The sequence below is a fragment of the Rissa tridactyla genome, chromosome 1 (genome assembly GCF_028500815.1).
Source record: "Rissa tridactyla isolate bRisTri1 chromosome 1, bRisTri1.patW.cur.20221130, whole genome shotgun sequence".
NCBI classification, from domain to species: Eukaryota; Metazoa; Chordata; class Aves; order Charadriiformes; family Laridae; genus Rissa; species Rissa tridactyla.
The window spans coordinates 218,438,616-218,462,606 of record NC_071466.1 but is presented as its reverse complement, the minus strand read 5'-3'; the positions used below and the strand labels follow the sequence as shown (position 1 = coordinate 218,462,606).

The 23,991-nt window shown below is 62.2% G+C and overlaps 1 protein-coding gene across 1 annotated transcript in view; it reads left to right on the top strand.

The window, feature by feature from the left end:
• SND1 (staphylococcal nuclease and tudor domain containing 1) overlaps nt 1-23,991 on the top strand; it is a 145,464-nt gene that overhangs the window by 27,437 nt on the left and 94,036 nt on the right. Inside the window, exon 11 of the mRNA XM_054188613.1 lies at nt 22,869-22,958. Coding sequence (XP_054044588.1) covers nt 22,869-22,958 — 90 coding nt within the window. The remainder of the gene's footprint in view (nt 1-22,868; nt 22,959-23,991) is intronic.

Sequence of the window (23,991 nt, the reverse complement as noted above, 5' to 3'; positions counted from 1 at the left end):
GCGATTCCACCACTGCCCTGGGTAGCCTGGTCCAGTGCTTAATAACCCTTTCAGTGTAAATATTTTTCCCAATATCCATCCTAAACCTCCCCTGGCGCAACTTGAGGCCGTTTCCTCTTGTCCCATCGTCGCTGTGTGGCCCTGTCCGTCTGTCCGGGCACGGCGCGTCCTGCCACAGAGAGCAATGACGCTGGAAGGTTGGTGCTCCTCACGTGGTGTTCGGCTGCGAGCCGCCGGCTCCCAGAGGTGCTGGTATTTAAGTCCCTGACAAAGATTTTTCTCTGCCTCGAATCTCGCGTCCGATCTGTCTTCCAGCAGCGCAGCCCGGTGACCTTCGTCACCCCCTCGCCGCCGGGCAGCGATGAATGATGCCCGGACGAAGGCTGCTCCCGCTCCTCCTCATTCTGCCCGCCGGCTCCCCGGCAGATTTTAGAAAGAGCTGTATTTTACCCAAACCCCATCAAACGGCGGTACTTTCTCTCTGCTCCTTTCCCCGCCGCTTGCTGATTGCCAGGATATTTATGTGAAATTGGAAGCGCTTTGTAAAAACGACCTGCCCAGGAGCTGCCCGGGGCTGCGCAGCCGAGGAAGGGCAGGGGATGGACCCTGAGGTCGAGGGCAGCCCGGACCCCTCGCGCTGCTGGTTTTGGCGCTGTTTGAGATGGATTTATAACCCTGTTTGAGATTTGGGGAAACGAGCTGCTCGGGAAGCATCCCGTCACACCTGGCTTTAGCAACCGCAGCTGCTTTATCCCTGGAAATGAGCTTTTTCCTGCGGCGTTATGACAATTTGGGGTACCCGATGGCGCGCGGGTCTCGCCTGGCAGAGCCTCGGGTGCCGGAGGGTGCCGGGTCCCGCTCGGCCCCTCTCGGTGGGAGCCGCCTGTGGTCGGTGCCGCGCTCGGCGAGGCGAGGGCTGCTCGACAGATGGTTTGCAGGTGTCCGCCTGGTGCTTTTCTGCAGCGAGCCGGATTTTGGAGAAGAGGGCGGCTGCGCTCGGCTTGGCAGAAGTTGGAACGTTAGCTGTGAACGTGGATCGGTTCCTCCTGTCCCTGCAGAGGCTCTTCTGGCATCCTCGGCTCGGGGGAGCGCGGGCGATGCCGCGGGCGATGCCAGGAGAGGCGGCGTTGCGGCACGGCGCGGCTGCCGGTGTCCCCGCCCCGCTGCCGGGCTGGTTGGGAGTTTGGCAGAGGTGGAATTTGGCCGACAAGCAAAGTGCTCAGTTTGCTTTGCAAAGTCCCCCGGCGCTGTTTGGGGGATGGCGCAAGTGACGATGGTTACGGTGCCGGTGGCGCGGCAGCCCAGGCTTCTTCCATGTGAAAATAAGGGAGCCGCTTGCTTCCCCGGCTTGTTATCCCTAGCCCCTCGCCGGTTCGGTGCTGGCAGCTCCGCCGCCAAGCTCTGGTTTTCCAACGACAGGGATGTTGCGGTGGTTTAACCCCAGCCGGCAGCTAGAACCCCCCAGCCGCTCGCTCACTTTGGGGTGGAGAAGAGAATCGGAAGAGTAAAAGTGAGGAAAAACTGGTGGGTTGAGACAAAGGCGGTTTAATATGTAGAGCAAAAGCCACACACGCGAAGCCAAACAAGGAATTCATTCCCTGCTTCCCATGGGCCGGCGGGTGTTCAGCCATCCCCAGGAAAGCCGGGCTCCATCACGCGGAATGGTGACTTGGGAAGACAAATGCCATCGCTCTGAACGTCCCCCCCTTGCTTCTTCTTCCCCAGTGTTATACACTGAGCGTGACGTGCTACCGCATGGAATATCCCTGCGGTCAGTGGGGGTCAGCTGTGTCCCCTCCCAACTCCTTCTGCCCCCCCAGCCCATGGCTGGCAGGGCGATGCGAGGAGCAGAAAAGGCCTTGAGAGCCTGGTCACAACCAAAACCACCGGTGCGCTGCCGACGTCACCCTCGTCCCAAACCACAGCACTGTGCCAGCCGCTGGGAAGAAAGTCACCTCCGTCCCGAGGATGCTGAAACCATGGCAGCGTCCTCCACAGCAGCGACGAGGTGGGGGTCCACAGGGCTCTGTCTGCTTGGGAGCTCCCCATCGCCGCCACAACCCTCGGACATGGCTTGAGGGTCCCATGGGCTTCTCCAGTACCTTTCCCGTAGGGTTATTTCGTGCCTCGCTCCTTCCCTCCCCTGCCCCTGGGTGCAGCGGTGGCAGCTCTCACCGGTGTCCCCGGTGCAGCGGTTCCTCTGCTGCAGCCAGCCCAGGCCATCTTTGAGGACGCGTTGGTGGCTGGGAAGGAAGGAGAAGCACCTGGATCTGTCAGTCTGGTGGGAGGCTCCTTGGTTGGCTCCCTGGAAATCCCCCTGGTAGCCAGAGCCGGTGGCTGGGACTCCCTGAGGGCACTGACTGCGTGGAGTAGGATCGTAGAATCATAGAATGGCTTGGGTGGGAAGGGACCTTAAAGGCCACCCAGTGCCACTCCCTGCCCTGGGCAGGGACACCTCCCACCAGCCCACGTTGCTCCAAGCCCCGTCCAACCTGGCCTTGAACCCCTCCAGGGATGGGGCAGCCACAGCTTCTCTGGGCAACCCGGACAACTGGATGTGTGCCCACATCTTTCCCTTCTGGGCAATTTTAGGGCAGTGGCAACGTGTCCGGGCCGATGCTATCAGATGTCCCTTCTCTGCGTGGCAAGTTGCTTTTAGAGTCTGTGGTACCAAACTCGTCCCCTGTTGTCCATCCCAGGGAGGCATCCGGGCTGTTCCCAAACACGGCAGTGCTTTCCATCCCTTCCCGGGGAGGATTCCTGGTTTCCTTGGCTTAATACCCATCTGCTGGCTTCTCCCAGTGCTTTGGGCTGTTCTTGGTCCCTCCATCCTTCTAGTGGTGGTGGTTAAAGGCAACCAGCCTTGGAGGAACCTGGGGGATCACCCAGCTCAGCCAAGCTCCCCCGGGACCGCCAGCTTGTCCTTATCGTCCCCCGTTGACGCAAAGGGGATGCTCAAAGCCTTCGAGTTGTGCCCGGTTGGCCGGGATCTCTGTGCCGGAGCTGAATTCCAGGCTCCCATGGCCGAGGGGAGCCCTCCCCGCTGAGGGATGCCCTACGGCTCCGCGGCGAGGGCGGCAGGGTCTGCGTGGAGAGAGGACGGCGTTTCCCTATCATCTGTTGAGCAGGGTTTGTACTAGCAAAAAAAAAAAAAGTGCGGCGCACTCAACGAGCATAAAAGATTAATGAGAATCAAACCCATCAGTGTCTCGTCTCCGCTAAATTACAGTTACAAGGATCATCGTAGCTCATCCATGTATTGTGTAACAGAACCGATTGCCGGCCGTGGCTGGGGCGCGCGGCGCGGCGTGAAATGCAGAGTGCTCGGGCGTATGGCCCTAATGCATTCTAAATATTGGCGGAGGAGAGGTGCGTCTGAGAGGCCGGGAGCGGAAAGCGGGGGCACCGGAGTTCCCCCATCAATATTTAATAGGGGCTGCAAGAGCTTCCAGGGAGAAGACACATGAAGTCAGCATGTTCTTGCAACCTGTTTTCTGCCCTCCGGGTAGCATGCTTTTTCTAGTGTGAAAATGATTAGCTTGCACATCCCTGCGCCGTTCCTTCTCTCCCTTCCCCCTAAGTCTCGCCACGGCGGGTGAAAAATTCTTTGGCATTTGATCCGGGGTTCCGGATGGCTGGGATTCAGCTCCCGGTAACGCAGGGTGCTAAATCCTGGGGTGGGAGGGGGTGGGGGTTTGTGGGGACTTTGGGCTGAGCCAGAGCCCTGGTAAAATACTGCTGCTTGATCGCAGGAGGGGTTTTTTACCCCCGGCTGGAAGCAAATGTACAACCAGGCGGCGGCACAGCCGGATCCTGGCTGCCGGGGATCTGTTGGGGCCAGGCAAGAGGCCTTATCCCGGCTGGATTAATTTGCGAGCTGGCACAGCTGGGTTCCTGTATGGATTACAGCCGCTGGCATCCCGGGAAATTGCTCCTGGCTTAGGGAGCGAAGCAAAAGAAAAAAAAGAATAAAAGCCCCGGAGCAGTAAAGCGGCAGCGTGGAGGAGCGGGCTGGGCTGCGGAGCCGTGGTTCGGGGAGATGATGGGCAGGAGCTCCCCGGCAATTAAGGAGCAGCATCTTTACGAGGCAACGGCTCCGTGACCGCGGGCAATAGCTAATTCGCACCGCGCGGCTCCAGGGCCCCTGTCGCCGGGGGGGGGAAAGATGCAGCCGGGAGGCAGATGCAGCTCCCGACCATATGCTCTGCGAATAGCGGCAGCGCTTAAGTGCTCGGTGTTATTGATGCTGTGTTAAGTAATAAGCCCTGAAGATCGGGCTGTGCTAAAATACTTCCCAAACAACTTACATTTAAGTGTTGTAATTCTTCCGAGCCAGCAGAAGTGCCTGGTGTTTTGACACTGATGCTCTGAGGAGGATCCAGGCACCTGCCAGCTCGCATTTAGGAGGACGAGGCTCCAGCCGGGGCTTCGCACGCTGCTCTCTGGGAGCTGCTCTGCTCGGAGAGGCTTCGGCATCTCCCGCGCCCGCCGTTCTCCGGCGTTAAGAGCAGGAACGGGCAAACCCGGCTTCTCGGGGCGGCGGGGTCTGACGCCGCGCTCAGGCCGTGGCAAATGTCTCTCGGGCGGCCGGGCGAGCGTGAAATCGCCGGTGGGAGGGAATGAAGCTCTGACCTTTTGATCTCATCAGGAAGCTACCGCGAATCCGCTATTGATGGTTAAATTGCACTAAATTAGAGAGGAGCTGTGCAATTCTGCCACGTTGCTGAACTGTGCAATTAACGGCCTGCCTAGCAACAGCACCCTTGTGCCTTGGGAAACCTAAGCCCATGATTTTAGGTACGTGGTGAACCTGCCTCTGCGAAGGCTTAATTTTATTTTTTTCCCGGCAGCGTGTGGCTTTCGGAGCCCCTGCTGGGAGGCAGCCGGAGCCGTCCCCGCTGGCAGCACGGAGGTTGAGTTCGGTACTCGGCATCGCCCTGGCATCACCTTGGATCCTGCCCCGTGGCCAGCGGGATCATCCCTTGGTCCATCGGGATAACCGAGGGGATGCTGTGGGGCACGGCTGGGGCACACGTTGGCACGGCCAGAGAGCTGGCATCGCCTTTGCTGCAGCCGACGTGTGGGGTACCCCCCCTGCCAGCTCCCCGCGGTGGTGAAGGGGTACCGGCAGCTCCATCACCCGCCGCGGCATTGGGCTGGATCAGGAGGGGGAATCTCCCGTGGCGAGAGCCGACCCGGGCTCACATCCTCGCCCCGCCGCCTCGCCCCTCCTCCTGCGCTCGCCTTGTTTCAAGCCGCTTACAGCGAAGCGCGCTGCTGCCTGCGGGTCAGGGCTCCGCTTTTGTACCTCCAGCCGGGAGCGTGGCACAGGCATCCCTCTCTGCAGAGGAGGAGTTGGGGGGGGGGGAAGGTGCTGGAGCGGAGAGCTCGGTGCCTCCCCCAGCCCCCCCTCTTTGCATCGCCCGGGCGTTTCAGCTGCGTCAACACCTCCCTCCGCGCTCCTCTCCCAGCGCCGCGCGATGCTCTCCCGACTCGGAGTAATCATGAATATTCCCCCCGCCATTCGCACCGGCTGCTGGAGGAGCTCTATTTAGTCGCGAGACATTTGAAGACGTGCGGCAAGGGATGGCGCGTGTCCCCCGCTGGCGCCCGCAGCCCACCCAGCTCCGTCGCCTGCGGGCGGGCTGCGGGGAGGGGATGCTCCAGCACATATTCATGGACCTTCGCTGGCACTGGGTGTCCATGGGGACTGCGAAGGACGCGGCACTCCTGTTCCCACCCCCCCCAGACTGGAAAGGGCGAAGCTTCGCCCCTGCACCCAGCTCCTTTTGGTGTGGCCCCCAGCCAGCTCTCGCCTCTGGGCAGGTTTTGCTGGTGCCCGGCTGTGGCAGGAGGGTGCGGGCAGCTGTCACCCCCCCGACGTGTTGTAGGTGAACAACTCCTGCCTTGGCACCCCCTGGTGCAAGGGGCAAAGCTGATGGACCCCTTAGAGACAAGCTTCCCCAAGGCCACCCCAAGCAGTGGGGACAGACGGATGGATGGGGTCAGTGGGACGCGATGGTGGGACGTGATGCAGCTCTGCCAACGATGCTGAGTGTGCAGTGACACAACGGAGGGATGGGATGGCATCCAGAGCGACCCCGACAGGCTGGAGAATTGGTTCCCTCTGACCCCCATGGGGTCCAAGCAGGCCCAGTGCAGGGTCCTGCCCCTGGGTGGGGGCAGCCCCCGGTGCCAGCCCGGGCTGGGGATGGAGGGATGGAGAGCAGCCCTGAGAGAAGGGCTTGGGGGGCTGGGAGGGGGAAAAGCCAGCCATGAGCCGGCACCGTGCGCTGGCAGCCCAGAACCCCCCCGCAGCCTGGGCTGCATCCCCAGCAGCGTGGGCAGGGGGGCGAGGGGGGGATTCTGCCCCTCTGCTCCGCTCGGGGAGACCCCCCTGCAGTGCTGCCTCCAGCGCTGGGGCCTCAGCACAGGAGAGACACGGAGCTGTTGGAGCGGGGCCAGAGGAGGCCCCGGAGATGCTGGGAGGGCTGGAGCCCCTCTGCTGTGGGGACAGGCTGAGAGAGCTGGGGGGGTTCAGCCTGGAGAAGAGAAGGCGCCGGGGAGACCTTCCAGCCCCTTCCAGTCCCTCAAGGGGCTCCAGGAAAGCTGGGGAGGGACTCTGGAGCAGGGAGGGGAGCCACGGGACGAGGGGGAAGGGTTTTACACTGGAAGAGGGGAGATTGGGATGAGATATTGGGAAGAAATCCTTTGCTGTGAGGGGGGTGAGCCCCTGGCCCAGGTTGCCCAGAGAAGCTGTGGCTGCCCCATCCCTGGAGGGGTTCAAGGGCAGGTTGGACGGGGCTTGGAGCAACGTGGGCTGGTGGGAGGTGTCCCTGCCCAGGGCAGGGGGTGGCACTGGGTGGCCTTTAAGGTTCCTTCAACCCAAACCCTTCTGTGATTCCGTGGTTCTGTACAACCCCCCTTCGTCATTTCCTACCCCAGCCCTCTGCTGCAGGGTCTGAGGATGGACCTGCCAGCCAGCCAGGGTGGTGACGGTGATGGGGACAGTGATAGCTCAAGACGTCCCCTCTCCTGAGCCCCATGGAGAGTACAGCAGCTCCATCCTTAAAAGCTTTCTGCCTCCCACCCGGCCCGGCCGCTGCTGTCCTAGTTTTCTCTGGCTGCTATTCTTCCCCTCCGTCACGTGCGGGTTGGGCACGGTGCGCTCGAGCACGGCTTCATCTTCTGCGGGCGGCTCCGAGCTGCTCCCAGGGCTTCCAACGCCTCCCTCAAACTCGCACCCGGGGCTGCCGGTGCTGCGTGGGGCCACGCTTCGTACGCTGGAGGATTAGCAGGAATTAAATTCCCCGGGAGCTGGGATGCGGTCAGAAGGGGATGCACATCTGTCCCCTTCCGGGCTCTGAAAGGACGCGCGACCCCCAAGCTGGGGCGGCGGGGTCCGTGGAGTGGCAGCCCCGTCACGCATCCCTCGGGATTTGCAGTTGTCAGAAATTTGGGTTAACAGTGTCAAAAGGGTGGAGGTTTTTCCTTAAGTCCTCAAATGGCTGCCGGTGCCCGAGGCAGGGAGCCTGCCAGCAGCCGCTGGCTCTTTCCCTCTGAGCAGAGCCCGTCACCGTCCCCTCGGGGACGGTTTTAGGACTGGGCTGAAAGGAGGCAGAAGCTTCCCCTGGCTTTGCCAGCTCCCGCAGCCAAGATTTGGGTCTGGATTGTCCCCGTTCTGAGACCGCCAACCCCGTTTTCGTGCCCCTGCTGAGGAAATCAGCCAAAATCTGCTGCGCGACCCCTTGCTCGATGCCCGACGACGTGTGGTGCCCGCGTGCGCGGCTGGATTTCAATCTGCTGAGCCTCCAATTCCCGCTGCCGGCTGCTCTGTCCCTGGCTGCTGCCGTGGCATCACCCCCCCCCAACACCTCCATCCACCCATAACGGAGCTTTGGCATTATTTTCCACCCAAAAGTAATTTATCGCCCCAAAATCTCACGGGAAAGTGATTCATCGCGCTAATTGTCCCAGCCGGCACAAGCGCCGGTGGCTGGCTGTGCCCTGGGAGGGATTCTACCCCGCAGCCCCTGCAGGGCAGGGAAGGACGGACACCCCCAGCCCAGGTGAGGGGGGTGGGACCCTGGGCCAGGTGGCCCAGAGAAGCTGTGGCTGCCCCATCCCTGGAGGGGTTCAAGGCCAGGTTGGACGGGGCTTGGAGCAACCTGGGCTGGTGGGAGGTGTCCCTGCCCATGGCCCTAGATGGCCTCTAAATGTCCCTTCCAACCCAAACTGTTCCATTATTCTATGAGTCTATCCCAAAAATTCCCTGCCCAGCAGGTCGTTGCCTCGTCTGCCCTGACCGAGCCTTGCTGCCGGTTTGCAGGCATTCATTGGGCCTCGGGCATCATTCAGCAGAAATCCAAGTGAAATAGCGGGATTTCTCCTTTTTTTTTGGGACAAAAAGCACACCTGGGGAGGACACACAAGCTGCGGGTGGACTAAATCTGGTGTTGGGAGGAAGAACGCTGAGAAATGGCCTCAAGTAGCACCGGGGGAGGCTTAGAGTAGATATTAGGAAAAATTCCTTCCCCGACAGAGTTGTCCGGCCTTGGACCAGGCTGCCCAGGGCAGTGGTGGAGTCGCCATCCCTGGAGGGATTTCAAAGCCGAGTAGATGTGCTGAGGGACGTGGTTGAGCGGTGACTGGGCAGTGCTGGGTTCACGGTTGGACTCGACGAGCTTAAAGGTCTTTTCCAGCCTCAACGATTCGGTGATTCTATGGAAGCAAACGCCTCGTCTCCTCTTTAACCGTCCCTTTCAGGGAAAGCCTGGCACGCTCTGGGGGATGCTCCTGCCCACCCTCGTCCGTGCTCTGGGCTGCCGGCTCCTCGTGGGTCACTGGTGCATCTCCAGCACGTGATGGTGCATCCCGGGAACGCGCTGGAGCAGCATTTCCAGGGCTCTGGGCTGGGAGACGTTCAGAGCGTCTCGCGCTGAACTGCTGCTTTACTGGCGCTCCCTCGGCTCCGCCGGGGGAAGGCAGGTTCGTTTAAAATAGAATTCAGACATTGCGGTCTTGTAAAATTAAACAAAAAAAAGAAACAAAACCACAAAAACCCCCTCTGAAATTACGGAGTATTTTTATACATCTCAATTTCCTCATTAGCAGCGACATTATCTCCCCGTCCGCGGAGAGGTGGCTCTTTGTGCGCGTTGCCAAAGCGCCGCCGGTTAATGAATTCCCCGTGGACGCGTAACGTCGTGCTCGGGTGATTTCCCCGATTAGTTCCCAGGAAAGGGCACTGCCTTCCCTGCCGCTGCCTAAGGATGCTGGTAGCCGGGGCAGAGGATACAGCAGAGCCATGAAACGCCCCTTCACACGCTCTCGCTCCAGCGCCGAAGCCTGAATTAAGGAGTTATTTCCCCAAAATACTCCTCAGCCGGTAATGTTCCCCTCTTAACGCCGGCGAAACAAAAACTTCCATGGCTGAGAAATGACTTTTCGCGAGCATCTTGATGGGTTTTATGCCGAGGCTTTCCTTGTGGAACGGAAGGGTAATCCCGTTTTTAACGAGGTAATTTATAGTTGCTGATTATGGCCCCGCACGGTCCTGCGCGAGCAACGCTATCTGCTGGTGGCAGGCTCCCGCGGGTCGGGACTTGAGAGCGAGATATCCAAAGGATGCCTGTAATTAGCCCGAGCGTTTAATTTAATAAAACAAATGACTAAAAACATAAGCGTGCCGTATTCTAAAAGCGTTGCACGTAATTACAAATTATCTTAATTCAGCGCCGGCACAGCCAACTTGGTAATCGCCTCATAAATAACTTTCATTAGCTGATTTCAGCAGCCGCGCTCGGCGCTACCTCCACGGGTACCGCTGGCGACGGGGCGGCGGTTTTTTGGGGGGGATTCGGGGAAGGAGGGGGCTCGGGGGAGGCTCGTGGTCGGGTGTCGGGAGCAGGGATGTGTGGCGTCGGTCTGCAGGGCTGGTTTGGCCGCGGCGCCCGCCAATGATGCCCCGATGGGCTCAGATTTGGGGCATCGCGAGGGGCTGGATGCTGCCTCCGCTGCTCCGGGGTGTTCAGGGCATCGCTGGGAGCGTGTCCCCAGCCCGTGCTCTACCAGCGCCCTTCCCAAAAATGCCTGTTTCTCTCCCAAGCCCTGCCAGCCGGTGCTCATCCTCTGATATTTTGTGCCGAAGCAGCATCTGCAGATTCGCCTTTTATTTTTGTGCCGGGAGAGAGGTGATGATGATGATGATCGCATTGACTGCGCCGCATCCAGTTGTCCTGTGGCTTTTCTGCTGGGGTGGTTTTATTTCCCCGTGGACCGGAGCAGCGGAGGCTTCGCCGTGGCTGCGTGTCACGAGCTTTCTGCTGTCCTCATCCCCATCCTCCATGCTGCCCGGCCCCGCTTCGCCCCCATCGTAGCATCATAGAATCACAGCATCACGCTGGTCCCACACAATCGCTATCTTGGAGCGGGCAGGGAGAGAGCATCGAGGAAGCGAGTGCGAACCGCTCTGGGGTGCCTCGGGGGGAGCGTGTCCCCATGTCGGATGCATGATGCCAAAAACCTCGAGCTCCATCCCCAGGGACGAGGAAGATGGTCAGGAGGCAGGAGCGGGGATGCCGTGATGCGGCAGCGCCGGCTCGTCCCCGGCAGGATCCGGCTCGTCCCTGCGCGGCGGGAGCGCGGCTCCCGAGAGGGTCCTTGTTCAACGTGTAGCACACGCTGACAAGACAAACAACTTTATTAATTTAAGCCGGCTGCTAATGTGATTGCAAGCTGCCACGCGCAGGAGGGTTGCGGGGGCATGGAGCATCCTCTGCCCGGCGTGGCCGCGGCTGGCGCAGCCGCCCTGGCAGGGAGCCGGCAGGTTCTGCTCCTTTCCCCGAAACCGTGTTCTTGCAGGTGAGGAGCAAAGCCCTGGTGTGGAACCTTCAGGGAATTACGGGCCACAAACAAAATGTGCTTTTCTACCCGTTTTCGAGGAGTTAGAGGCGCTGAGCACGGCGGCGACCGGAGATACGGGCTCTGCTCTGGCGAAGATGTGGTGTTAGGGGTGGGGTGTTTAGGTGGGGTGTTAGGGGTGGGGTGTTTAGGTGCGGTGTTAGGGGTGGGGTGTTTAGGTGGGGTGTTAGGGGTGGGGTGTTTAGGTGCGGTGTTAGGGGTGGGGTGTTTAGGTGTGGTGTTAGGGATGGGATGTAGGGGAGAACTTTGTAGAGTGGGGTTGATGGTTGGACTTGGTGATCCCAAGGGTCTTTTCCAACCTGAATGATTCTATGATTCTATGAAGCAGTTAGAAGTATGGTGGCTTTGGTCTTGGCTGCGCCCGGGTTTGGTTTTTTTGAGCCCAAAAAGGGAGCGGGGATGGTTTCTCGGTGCAGGTGAGAGTTGCTGGTGTTGCGTGAGCTGTTTGCCCCGGGGATGCTGCGGCGCTGGCTGCTGAGCACACAGCGGGATGTGCAGTTCTCGGCTGCGTCCGCCTGGGATGCTGAGAGCCGGAGGGACGAGGCTGGGGACCGCCAGGGACCTGCTGCAGGGCCAGGGCAGCACACGCCAGGCGGAAGGCACTAACTGCAGCCATGGAAATCCCTGCGGAAAAGGCCGTCTCCTGCTTCCTCTGCTGCTCCGCCAGGCGAGAGGAGCCCCAAGGTGACCGGTTACGGCACCATGCGTGTCCTGTGTGCACCTGGGACGGGTCGTGCCGCGCTGCTGCCGAAATCAACCCCGCGGTGCCACCTGCATCCCGAGTGGCACCTACGGGCCCCGTAAGCCCTGCTTTGGGGGTCACCTCCTCTCGCCACCGCCTTCCCGGTGCTGCCGCTCCTCCGTGCCGTTCCTCGCCGCCGCATCGCCGGGACCGGCACCAACAGCCCGGGCACGATGCAGGATGCTCCCCATCACCGTGCTCCTCCCGCTCTTCACCGCTGCAACGGGCCGGCCGAGGCAGAGGAGCAGGCAGCGTGTGGCAGCAGGCAGAAGGTTTAAATTAGAGCCTCTAACGTGATTCATGGGCGCCTTCAAGCTTGATGGAGATGGATAGCTGCTGGCCAGGCGGCGGGAGGGAGCCCAGGCACGGTGAGCGCAGCCCCGATGCCCCGGGGAGGAGACGGGAGCAGCGAGCGCCGGCAGCACCATCAATACCAGGGCTGGTATTGATGGGTTTTATGGGAGAGGCGGAGGATGGATACGGGATAAGGCAGGAAAAGACAGGATGGAGGAGCCTTTCCCCCTCCCGGCAGCGTCTCCACAGGCTGGGCTGCTCTCCTGCCCTGGGCTGGTTTCGGGAAGGAGATTGGAAGATGCGGAAAACTTGCTCTGTGCTGTCCGGGGTTGAGCCCGGACCTGTGTCTGGCTGCAGACCCAGCTCCGTGTTGAGGATGATGATGGAGAAAGGCCTTCGCTGCCCCTGTGCGGTGTGAGTGGGGCTGGGCTGGCCGTGCCACCCGAGAGCTGGCCGTGCCACCCGAGAGCTGGCTGTGCCACCCGAGAGCTGGCCGTCCCCTGCCTTCCCGGGCTGGCTGCGGGCGTGCTGAGCCGCTCGGCCGCCGGGGAAGAAGAAGCAGGAGAGCATTTCCAGAGCGGGAGGACTCGGCCCGGCTGCGGTGGCGAGTTGCGCTGGGAAGCGAGGAAAGTCGTCATCGGGCTCGGCCCGTCTCAGCCCATCCGGAGTCACCGCCACCGTGCAAAGTCCCCGCTCCCGAGGGGACAGCATCGTCCCTGCAGTGCCCGTCGCGGTGCCGGTGCAGTGCCGGGGGGCCGGGGGGGGAGAGGGCTCCTTGCGAGCCCTCTCAATGCGCTTTGATAAAATGCAAATCGCGTTAAAATGGTCGTCTTCCAATTATGAGGCTCCGGCGGGGAGCCTGTTTTGATAATGAAAGCAATTAAAATGGGGGCCTCTTCCCTCGTGCTGGAGTACGGATGCTCAACTCAGAAGAAGTTTATTTTTCTCTCTTTAATTGGACTCCGCTGACGATGTTGGAGTAATTCCAGGGACTGGGATGCTCGGATACCTGCCCGAGGGCTCCACAGGGTTTGGGGAAACCCTTTCCCCCCCGGGGGTGCCGGGACAGGGGTGATTCAGCTGCGGCGCTCACTCCCGGGGGCGTCGTCCCCCGGCTGCGGCACGGTTTGTGCCGGGAGCACCGTGCCGGCGCTGCCGCCCCCCTGCCTCGCTGCGCTTCCCACCGCCGGCAACTCCCCCGCTGCCCTGCCCGACCCCGTGCTGTGGCACCCCCGGGCAACGCTGCTTTGGGCCGAGCTGGCCCAAAAGGACGACTCCGATGGGGGCAAGGCGACCTTGGGATGGGGCAAGCATCCATATCGGATCTGGCCGAGGCTTTTGGAGCTGCCTGCTCTGCCGGCGCAGGCAGGTGATGTGGAAGGAGGTGGGAGCCATGCTGCGGGATAACGGGCTTCCAGGGAAAACTTCTTCCTGACCCCCATTACTTCAGAGCCGTCCCTTTGTGTGGGGATCAGAGAGCTGCTGGGGCGGCCGCGGGCGTTAATCCTCTTAGGGCTGTAACGCCGGCCGGCCTCGGTAGAGTCACAGAATCACAGAATTGCCTAGTTTGGAAGAGACCTTTCGGATCATCAAGTCCAACCATCAACGTCACACTGACAAAACCACCACTGACCCACGTCCCTCAGCACCGCGCCTGCCCGGCTTTGAAATCCCTCCAGGGATGGCGACTCCACCACTTTAAGCCAACGGGAGCCTGGGCGGCATCACAAGCAGCGCGGCCAAGGGAGGTGATGCTGCCCCTCCGCTCCGCTCCCATGAGACCCCACCTGGAGCGCTGTGTCCAGCTTTGGAGTCCCCAACATAAGGAGGACACGGAGCGGTTGGAGCGGGGCCAGAGGAGGCCCCGGAGATGCTGGGAGGGCTGGAGCCCCTCTGCTGTGGGGACAGGCTGAGAGAGCTGGGGGGGTTCAGCCTGGAGAAGAGAAGGCGCCGGGGAGACCTTCCAGCCCCTTCCAGTCCCTCAAGGGGCTCCAGGAAAGCTGGGGAGGGACTCTGGCTCAGGGAGGGGAGCCACGGGACGAGGGGGAAGGGTTTTCCACTGGAAGAGGGGAGATTGGGATGAGATATTGGGAAGAAATCCTTTGCTGTGGGGGCGGTGAGCCCCTGGGCCAGGTTGCCCAGAGAAGCTGTGGCTGCCCCATCCCTGGAGGGGTTCAAGGCCAGGTTGGACGGGGCTTGGAGCAATGTGGGCTGGTGGGAGGTGTCCCTGCCCAGGGCAGGGGGTGGCACTGGGTGGCCTTTAAATGTCCCTTCCCACCCAAACCATTCCATGATTCTGTGATCCCCTGGGCAGCCTGTTCTAACCCTTTCAGCGTAAATATTGAAGTAGCTGGAGGAGCCGCCACCGAGATGCTCTGATCTTCCCTCCCCGGGAGGAGCTGGACGAGAGCTGCTCTCCCAGCCTGCTGGGGGGTGCCGGATCTGCCCGTACCCCTCAAACTCATTAGCTCCTCAAACTCATTAGTCCTTGGCCGCTGCCACAAATGACTCCACTCCCGTGCGGCTCCTGCCTGGCAGGTCCCTGTGCCGATCCGGTCCATCCTGCCGAGCGCGGTGACACCGCGGTCATCGCTGTGGCTGAGGATGCACCCAGGTGGGGCTGGGGACCTGTGTGACCCCCCAGGGCTGAGTGGGGGCTGGTGGCGCTGCACGGCACGGCACGGCACGGCACGGCAGGGCTGGCTGCAGCCCTTCCCTCTCTCAGCCACCCCTCGGTCGCTCCGTGGGGTCTCTGGACATCCCCTCTCTCCCCTACTGCCGTTTAAACCCCCTTCCCAGCTCTGTTTATCCCTGGAGCATTTCGGGGGTGCGCGGTGCCTTCGTACCAGGTGCCCGCTGCGAAGCAGGGGCTGTGCAGGCAGCCGGGGAGCGGGGAACGCTCCCACAGGAGAGCGCACGGAGCGCGGGAGACGCGGAAAACACACTTCACGCTCTGCAGCCGGGAATCGGCACCTGGGGCCGCCCGAGCAGAGATGCTGCTTATTTCTCCTCCGCGCCGGGAGCCCCTCGTCCTTCTTTCCTCGCCGCAGCATGTGCCTTGCGATCCTCAGGGATGTTCCGTTCCTGTAGCTGTTTCTGCTCCTGGTGTCATCCCTTTCCTCGCAGCAGCGCTTCCCGGCTCCTGGGACGGAGCCCTGCACGAGCCGGTGCCGATTGTGAGAGCGTGGCCCACGTGAGTGCCGACGAACCCGCCGCCTGCCTTGCCAGCTTTGCTGAGCGGGGCGTCCATGCGCTACGGAGGCTTGGAGACGGGAAAAAGCCTGTCCCCGAATGCTCGGCAGCCGCGGGCTCCTCGCCGAGCCCTGTGCCGGGGGGTCCCTGTCCCACCAACGCAGAGCACGCCGCCGCGGTGGCCGTCGCCGCCTCGCTGCCCTCCCCGCTGGATTTCCCACTCGGCACATCCCCTGGTGACCCCGGTGTGACGGGTTCAGCCCAGGATGGAAACCGCAGGCGTGACACTGCTAATGAACCGTTTCCCTGGCCCTCTGCTAACGAACCGTCTCCCCCGTCCCTCCGTTAACGAACTGTCTCCCCATCCCATCCCTCCCTCGCCTTCGCCCTCCCGGTGCCAGGGGGAGCAGGACCTGGCACCACAGGCCTGGTCCCCCCCACCACCGAGCCCCCCGTTCGCTCCGGGTCAGATCCTTCCCCCAGAGCCCCCGGCTTCCGAACGGGGCAGGTTCCCCCCCAACCCCGGGGTCCCTCGGGGGGTGCTGCGTCCCTGAGGAGCCCCGGGGACGCTGGGCACGCTGCCGGCACCGCTCTCGGTGGCAGCTGGTAATCTCTCCCCCTCGCCTCGCCGGTTTGAAGGGCTTATTCTGGCGTGTCGCTTGGAGTTGATTTGCTATGCTAATTGCTTTACAAATAATAAGCTTCCCTGATTGCGCTGGCGGGGAAGGGGGGAGCTCTCCCCACCTGCGCTCCCGCGGCACTGCTGGGCTGCGGGTCCCCTCGGCTCTTTGGGGGTCGCACCATGAGTGCTGGACCCCGCAGCATCCTGCGCCGGCATCCTTGGAACCCCAAAATCCTGCGTATGCGGAGCTGGGACCCCTTGGCTCATCCCCGGGGGGGTCCAGGCTGTTCCCCCCAGCTCTGCCAGCACTCTGGCACTGGTGGGATGTTTTGAAGTGCCGCCGGCACCCTGGGCTGCGTCTTGGCCAGGGTCTCGGAGCATTTCCAGCATTTGCACCCGCATCCGTCGTCGTCCCCATCCCCTGCCCCTGGGAGGGGGGCCAGGGGCTGGCAGCAGGACCCCCGGCCGCGGGGAACGGGGGGCACTCGGTGTTTAACCCGCCCCGATGGCAGGATGCAATCCTTCACGGCAGATGCGGGCTGCTGCTTTCCTGAAAATAGGCTTTAATTGGCTACTGTACGGCGTAATGATGTTAATTTGACAGGAGAGCTGTAACTCACTCGGCCCGTTAGGTGGTTAATGCCACGCGGGGGTTAGTTAAGGAGGAGGGAGGTTGGGGGGGGGCGCAGCCAGCGCCGGCCCCGGGGTCAGCACCCGCGTTCGAGATGCTCCGTCTTTCATTTTAAACCAAAAAACGGCTTCTTTCCCCGGGGTCTGCCGGCAGCCTGCGAGGAAGCCGCACGTTCCCGTTGATTTTGGGATTGAAATCCCCGTCTCCGCATCCCCCGGGGTGGGGGGTCGGGGGGAGAAGCATCTTCCCCCTCCCCTCCTCCGGCATCTCGGAGGAGATGAAGCCCCACGTCGACTTTCTCGCTAATGACCCAACTTCCTCGCTGCACACCTTTAATTGAATGAGGCTAACGGGCTTGGGTTTTGATTTTTTCTTAATTATTTTTTGAATGGCTGGTGGATGATGACTCTTCCCCGGCAGCCGGGGGAAGCCGGGGCCGGCGTTTCGGCGTCGGCGGAGCTGTGCCATCCCTCTCCCCCGTCCCGCCTGCCGGGATGTCCGAGGATATCGCTTCCCCATTAAATGCCGCATCCGGGAAGGCGGCACAGGGGGATGCTGCAGCGGTTCGAGCTCTTGGCTTGAAAAGCAGCTTAAAAAAAAAAAAAAAAAAGCCATATCCTTCTGGGCGTCTCTAATTGCTGGATGTTTGACGGTCGTAGAATTTAGTTAACATCCTTGCTGTTATATTGATTTTTAATGTTTATTTGCAAAACCTCAAACGTGTGTCCAAATTCTTGAACGGCTTCCCAGAACGATCCGCGGGGCCACTTCCCCCTCCGCTATGAAATATCATTTTTACAGGCCGGCAAAACGGTATTTAATGGTGGCTGACAGGGCCGTGGTTACGGGCGATATGTATTGGCCACTTAAACGCTTCTATTATCCGACTCCTGGCACAGCCCAGCGCCTTTTACTTGCGCTGGGAATTACAGGAGGCTTTGCATTTTTCATCAGCGTCACGACGCGGTGGCCTCGGCGAGGACTCAGCCCCCACCTCTCTGGGGGTCCCGGCACGGCACGGCACGGCACGGCACGGCACGGGGAGGGGCGGCTGCGCCGGCGGTGGGGTCCCCTTTTTGGTGGGTGGTGGTCCCACGTGGCTGCCGACCCGTGAGATGCTCCGAGGTTGCTGCTGGGTTTTTTTTAAGGCAAACGTTTGCTGTTGTGCCACGCCGAGGAGAGCGGCCGCCGCCGCCACCGCGCGCGGAAGAGGCTTTGAGCGCTCGAAGGCTGCTCCCAGGGCAGGCGTGTCCCCCCCTCGCCTTAGTGCAGCTGCGGGGGCTCGCACCATCCGGGAGAATCCTGCCTGCGCCGGGCAGAGGAGCCCCTCCAGAGCACCAGGGCCGTGCCAGCGCCGTGCCAGGACCCACGGCTGCACCGCACCAATGCTGTGCCAGGACCCACGGCTGCACCGTGCCAGAGTCGTGCCAGGACCCACGGCTTCGCCATGCCAGAGTCGTGCCAGGACCCACAGCTTCACCGTGCCAGCACCATGCCAGGACCCACGGCTGCACCGCACCAATGCTGTGCCAGGACCCACGGCTGCACCGCGCCAGCCCCATGCCAGGGCCCATGCCTGCATTGTGCCAGTACCATGCCGGGGCCCACAGCTGCACCAGCGCCGTGCCGGCACCCACAGCTGCACCGTGCCAGCACCGTGCTGGGAGCTACGGCCGCAGCACACCAGTGTGTGCTGGGACCCACGCCAGCACCGTGCCAGGACCCATGGCCACGTGGCCCCAGCCCTGTGCCGGGACCCACAGCTGCACCACAGCAGCCCCATGCCGGGACCCATGGCCACACTGCACCAATGCTGTGCCAGGACCCATGGCTGCACCATGCCAGTGCCATGCGGGGACCCATGGTTGCATCACACCGGTGCTGTGCCAGGACTCATGGCTGCACCACGCCAGCACCGTGCTGGTACCCACGGCTGCACCGTGCCAGAATCCACGGCTGCACTGCCCCAGTGCTGTGCCAGGATCCCAGGCGGCACCGTGCCAGACCCGTGCCAGAATCCATGGCTGCACCGTTCCAGCCCCATGCAGGGACCCAAAGCTGCACCGTGCCAGCCCCGTGCCGGGTGGGATGGCGGGTACATCCCGTGGGAGCTGTGAAAGCAAAGCCTGGGCATCTTTGTGAGCAGCTCCTGCTCCCTGCTCATGCAGAGGCTGCCCGGCCGCTCTCTGGTCGCTGCTCCGCCGATGTGGTCGCCGCCGGCACCCGAGTCCCCGGCACTGCACCGTGGGCCGGGTGACGCTGGGGCCACCCAGGGCTTTGCTGCTCGCTCCCGCCATCCCCTTTCCCGTGCTCCAGTGCGGGGCGGGATGGGATTAGGGATTTAACAGCCTGTGCCAGATAGACACTTAAACAAGCAATAAATTTGGAGTTTGTTAGTGAGGATTAATTACTGTTTGCACAGGGCTTTGCCTGTGTAGAGCAGCAGACAGGAGCACAGGCGGCGTTATTTATCTTGAAGCTTTGCCGTGACCTTGTCGAGGTTGGGAGAGACTCGTCACCCGCGTCCCGTCAGGTCCCACCGCGGCTGGGCTGCGAAGGCGAGCCTTTGAGCGCAAGCGCTTATTCTGGGGGCTCTCCGGGGCTTTGGGGGGGCTCTCCCAGCAGGGAGCAGGGGCTGGCAGTCGGGAAAGGCATGCTGGCGTTGTGCTCCCCATCGCTTCGAATGTGGTTGGGAAGGGTGGCACGGTTGGTGGCAGCTTCCACGTGCTCCTCTCTGCCGGTGTACGGCTGGTAGCTGTGACAGCACGCTGGCCCTCGTCGCCACCGGGCCAGTTGAGGCCCTGCCTGCCCCGGGGGCTGGAGCGGAGCGAGGCAGGGAGCATCCGCGCGTCGGAGGGCTGAGCCCGCCCCGTGTCTCAGCCCTTTGGCTGAATTCTCCGTCTCTGCGCGCGGTGATTTTCCAGCGAGGTGACGGCCGTGATGGTCCGGCACCGCTTCGCAGCACTGGGCTGTGAAACGAGGAGTTGGGCAGCCCTGCTCCACCGGCTCCGCGCGGCCGGGGGGGGCCCTGCCACAAGGCAACAGGGACAGGTCCGTGGGTGCTGCTGTGGAGATCTCGGGGGACACCCACGGGGGGACGCCCCCGGTCCGTGGGGGGATGCCCCAGGGGAGATGCCCATGGTCCAGGGGAAGGTGCCCCATGGGAGGATGCCAATGGTCCGGGGGGGATGCCCTGCGGGGGATGTCCGTGGTCCAGGGGAAGATGCCCCATGGGACCCATGGGGGGATGCAGCAGGGGGGATGCCCCCGGTCCATAGGGGGATGCCCCATGGGGGCATGCTCCAGAGGATATGACGCCAGTCCATGGGGGATGCCATGGGGAGGATGACCCTGGTCCAGGGGGAGATGCCCCATGGGAGGACGCGCCTGGACCATGGGGGGATGCTGCAGGGGGGATGCCCCCGGTCCTTAGGGGGATGCCATGGGGAGGATGCCCCTGGTCCAGGGGGGGGTTGCTCTATGGGGCGATGCCCTGGGGGGGATGCCCCTGGTCCAGGGGGAGATGCCCCATGGGAGGATGCCCCTGGTCCATGAAGGGACTGACCCAGGGGGATGCCCTTGGTCCATGGGGGGCTGCCCCAGGGGGGATGCCCCAGGAGGAGCAGGCAGCCTTCCCCCCTCCTCCCCCCCAGCTTCACTCAGACCCCCCTCCTGGCGCCGCAGGATTTATCACGCGGCTCGACTCCAGCTCTGGCGCGGGGCCGGGAATTTTTCTGGCACCAGCTGAATAATGGAGACGCCTCCGTCCCCACGCACCTCACCGGGGAGGGGAGCAGCGTGAATAATGCATCGTCCTGCAGCGTGCCGAGGCGCAGCTGGGGAGCCAGCCCCAGCCTTTCTTACGGCAGCACCGTCCCAGAGCCCCTGTGCCGGCGCTTCCCTCCAGCCACCCGCCAGCCGTGCCATCCCCGTGCGCTTTATTTTATATGGGGCGAGGAGAAAGCTCTCTCCCTGGTGGAAAACGGGCTTCGGGGCCGCCTAGCTGGCACTGCATCCCGCGCTGCCCGCCACAGCTCCACGCCAGCCTCATCAAACCTCTTCATGAGGTGCCAGGAAGCTTTTCTGTGCCACGAGTGATATCGGGCTGACCCCCGGCGAGTATAAAAGCTCCTTTCCAGATGAAATCCCATCTCCGCTGATCCCGCACCCTGCCAGGCTCGGGACCTGCCCTCGTCCTGCCGGCAAAGGGGTTTTCAGCCATTGCATGAGCAGGAACCTCCTCCAAGGATGGGTTTGGCGCTGGGTGCAGCACCCGGTCATTGCTGTGGGTGGGGGTGTCCCCACAGAATCTGGCCTGTTCCCATCACCAGTGCTGGCAGGGGCTGCGGTGATGCGGGTGGAGGAGGGAGCGGCTCCAAGGAGCAGCCTGGGAACGGCGTCGGGGACGATAAACTCTATCAAAGCCTCATTCATTATGGAAGAACGTGGAGCGCGAGTGCCGGCGTGCCTTTGTCCACTTGCTCCCTCTCCCATCTGATTCCTCTCCTTCATTTCCTGCTGCTTTTGCCTTATCTCCCTCTTTTCAGTGTGTTCCTCCCCGGCTCGGCAGGGTGTGCAGGGGGCTGTGCCTCACAACACTGTGACGGCGAGCTGAGTGATGTGCCAAGGGCTGTCCTCCACCGGCGTGAGCTAGGGAGCTCCCAGGATTGGGCTGGGTTGGGTTGAGTTGACTTGAGTTGAGTTGGGTTGGGTTGGGTTGAGTTGACTTGAGTTGAGTTGGGTTGGGTTGGGTTGGATGGGGTTGGATTGAGTTGAGTTGGGTTGGGTGGGGTTGGGTTGAGTTGGGTTGGGTTGGGTTGAGTTGGGTTGGGTTGGGTGGGGTTGGGTTGAGTTGAGTTGGGTTGAGTTGGGTTGAGTTGGGTTGGGTTGGGTTGGGTTGGGTTGAGTTGAGTTGGGTTGAGTTGGGTTGGGCTGGGTTGGCTTCTCCTCCCTCCTTCTTCCCTTCGCACCATAACTGTAACGGTGCCAGTGCAGCCGACCACAAAGTGTGTCCCCAGTCCAGCGCAGCAGGATCTGCCGGGGAAAGCCACGTCGCTCCCTCCAGGGATGGTGCCGAGGAGCGGCAGCCCCTTGGCACAGCTTTCAAAGCCGGGTCTGGGGTACCATCACACCGTGTGCTGTGCCCAGGGGTGGTGGTTGCAGAGTTCAGGGGAGGGACACAAACCCCTTTGAGGGTGGTGGCTCCGAAAACACCGTCTCTGGCCTGGGAATTGTTCAGTCCCCAAAACCTCGTCCCGGGGAGGGTGACCGGGGACGCTGCTGTGCGCCTGCTCCGTGCTCTTGGTCACTCTTGGGGAGGGTGACCAGGCAGGAGGGACCCCCCAGGGAAAGCCAGGGGTTGGGGACACTGTTCCTGGCCCCCTCCCCGGCACTCCGGGGAGGGACATTGACAGCCTTGGTGGCAGCTCAGTCCCAACCCCGGCTCTTCTGTGGCTCGAATGGAGCCCTGCTGTGCCGTCGGGCGATGCTCTGCCGTGCTGTGCCACGGAGCCCGTCGGGATGCTGTGGGGGGCCGGGGGTGGCCCAGGGAGGGCGAGCAGCACCCCGTGCCCTGTGTGGCTTATCTTGTACATCCGATATGTTGTTTATGTAGCTCACCAGGCTCACTGCTCCACGAGACCTGCTGCGGAGCTCGTGCGGGTGCAGCGCGAAGCGGTTCGAGCCCTTCCCAGGCCCCTTCCTGCCCCCGCGTCCTTCCCAGATCCCCGCTGCCATTCCCGCTGGAAAACTCCCCTTTTTGCTCACCCTTTGAAGGGATTTTATTGCCCGCGAGAGGCCCCGAGCAGCCGATGGGCAGTGAGCGGCCAGATGCCCTCCGGTTCCCTTTCCTGGGCGTTTCATCCCGCAAATGCTGTTAATCGCTGGCCGATAACGAGCCTGTCTAACGAACAAGTAGCACAGGAGGCTGTGTGAGAGGCAGCCGTGTACCCGGCTCACGTAGCTCTCTTCATTCCAGAGCTTTTTGGGCTCGGTGTTCCCCTCCCGGGGGGTTGGGAGGGTGGGCGCGGGGAGGGGGTGCTGTGCCCGGCGTTTTGGGGATCCGAGACCTTTGGTGCTCCCCTCCGGCAGCAGCGATCCCCGGGCAGCACCCGCGGGGCTGTGGGCTCCGCTGCTGGGCTGCCTGGCTCCTTGAGGGGGGACCCTGGCCACCCCCCCCCCCCTAAAATTCCATCCCTTCCCCTTACGGAGCTGCCGCTGAAGCTCGGAGGGGATGCTCAGCCTGGCACCGCGAGGTGACCGATGGCATGGGTGGGAGGATGCTCGTGTCACCCCGGGGCTGCGGCGATGCTCGGGGAGCCCACCCCGGGGTGCAGGAGCCGGAGGGCACCCATGGAAGCGGGCCGGGGGGGAGCTCTGGGTGCAGGTTTGGGGTGTCTCCTCCCGGGGAGCGGTGGTTTCGGGGGGTCCCCTGACCTGTGCCCCGTTCTCTGCCCGCGCTGCAGGACAAGAACAGGAAGCTGAGGCCCCTCTACGACATTCCCTACATGTTCGAGGCCCGGGAGTTCCTGCGCAAGAAGCTCATCGGGAAGAAGGTACGGAGGGGACGGGGGCGGGTGACGAGGGGCTGGGTGCTAATGAGGGGCCGGGTGCTAACGAGGGGCCAGGAGCTGGCGCTGCCGGTGGTGCCGCATCGGTCCTTAGGGATGAGCCGGAGGAATTGGGGTTGGGGGGGGGTGCACCCAAATCTGGAGCATCCTTTGAGCTGGCCGCCCCCCCCTCCCCGACTGCTGCACCCATTTCCCAGCAGCGCTCTGTACCTGCCTCGCCTCATATTTCCCTTTGTTTCCCCGGCATATTTTTCTAGGCTGGTTTAAAGCAATTCAGGGGAATGAAGAATATAATGTGCACTTAACTACCGAAGCACATGCTCAGGATGCAATTTTCAAACGCTCGTAAAATGGTCAAATAAAATCAATTTCCTTCATAGCGAGGCTGACTCGCTGCTGCTCATTGAGGACTATTTCCATGCCTAATTGCATCTTTCCATTCCGGAGCCCTGTTTATATATTAAAAAAAAAAAAAAAACGACAAAAAACCACACACACAAAAAAAAAACCAACAAAAAAAACCAAAAAAAAAGAGAGAAAAAAAAAAAATTGCAGCTTGCGAGACTTTTCTAATGGGAAGTCTGTCACTTGTCGTAGTCAAAAGCGGCTGCGGGGACGTTGCTGGGAATTGTGAAGGGAGCTCCGGTCTCTGAAATGGAAACCCAGTCCTTACTGGGAGGGGCCTGGCCCCGTGCTGGGCTGCCGTGTCCGAGCGCTGCCGGCCACCCCGGGGGTCACCGGTGCCGGTCGCTCTGCAGTGCGGCAGGGTGGGCTTGGCTCTCTCCCACCCCGCCACGCTTGGCTGTTGCTCAAAACCGCCTTTTTTTCTCCCCAAACCTGCTTGCGTTCACGTTGGCGGGTAGGAGCCGAGGGCAACGCCTGTCCGAAGCCACCGGCTCCGGTCACCGAGTCCCCACCGCAGCTGGGGACGGGGCCAGCCCTGCCAGAGCCCCCGGGTGCTGCCTGCACCCGTCCTGCGCCCCCCGTCCCCAGCCCCGAGGTGCTGGGGGGACCCGTC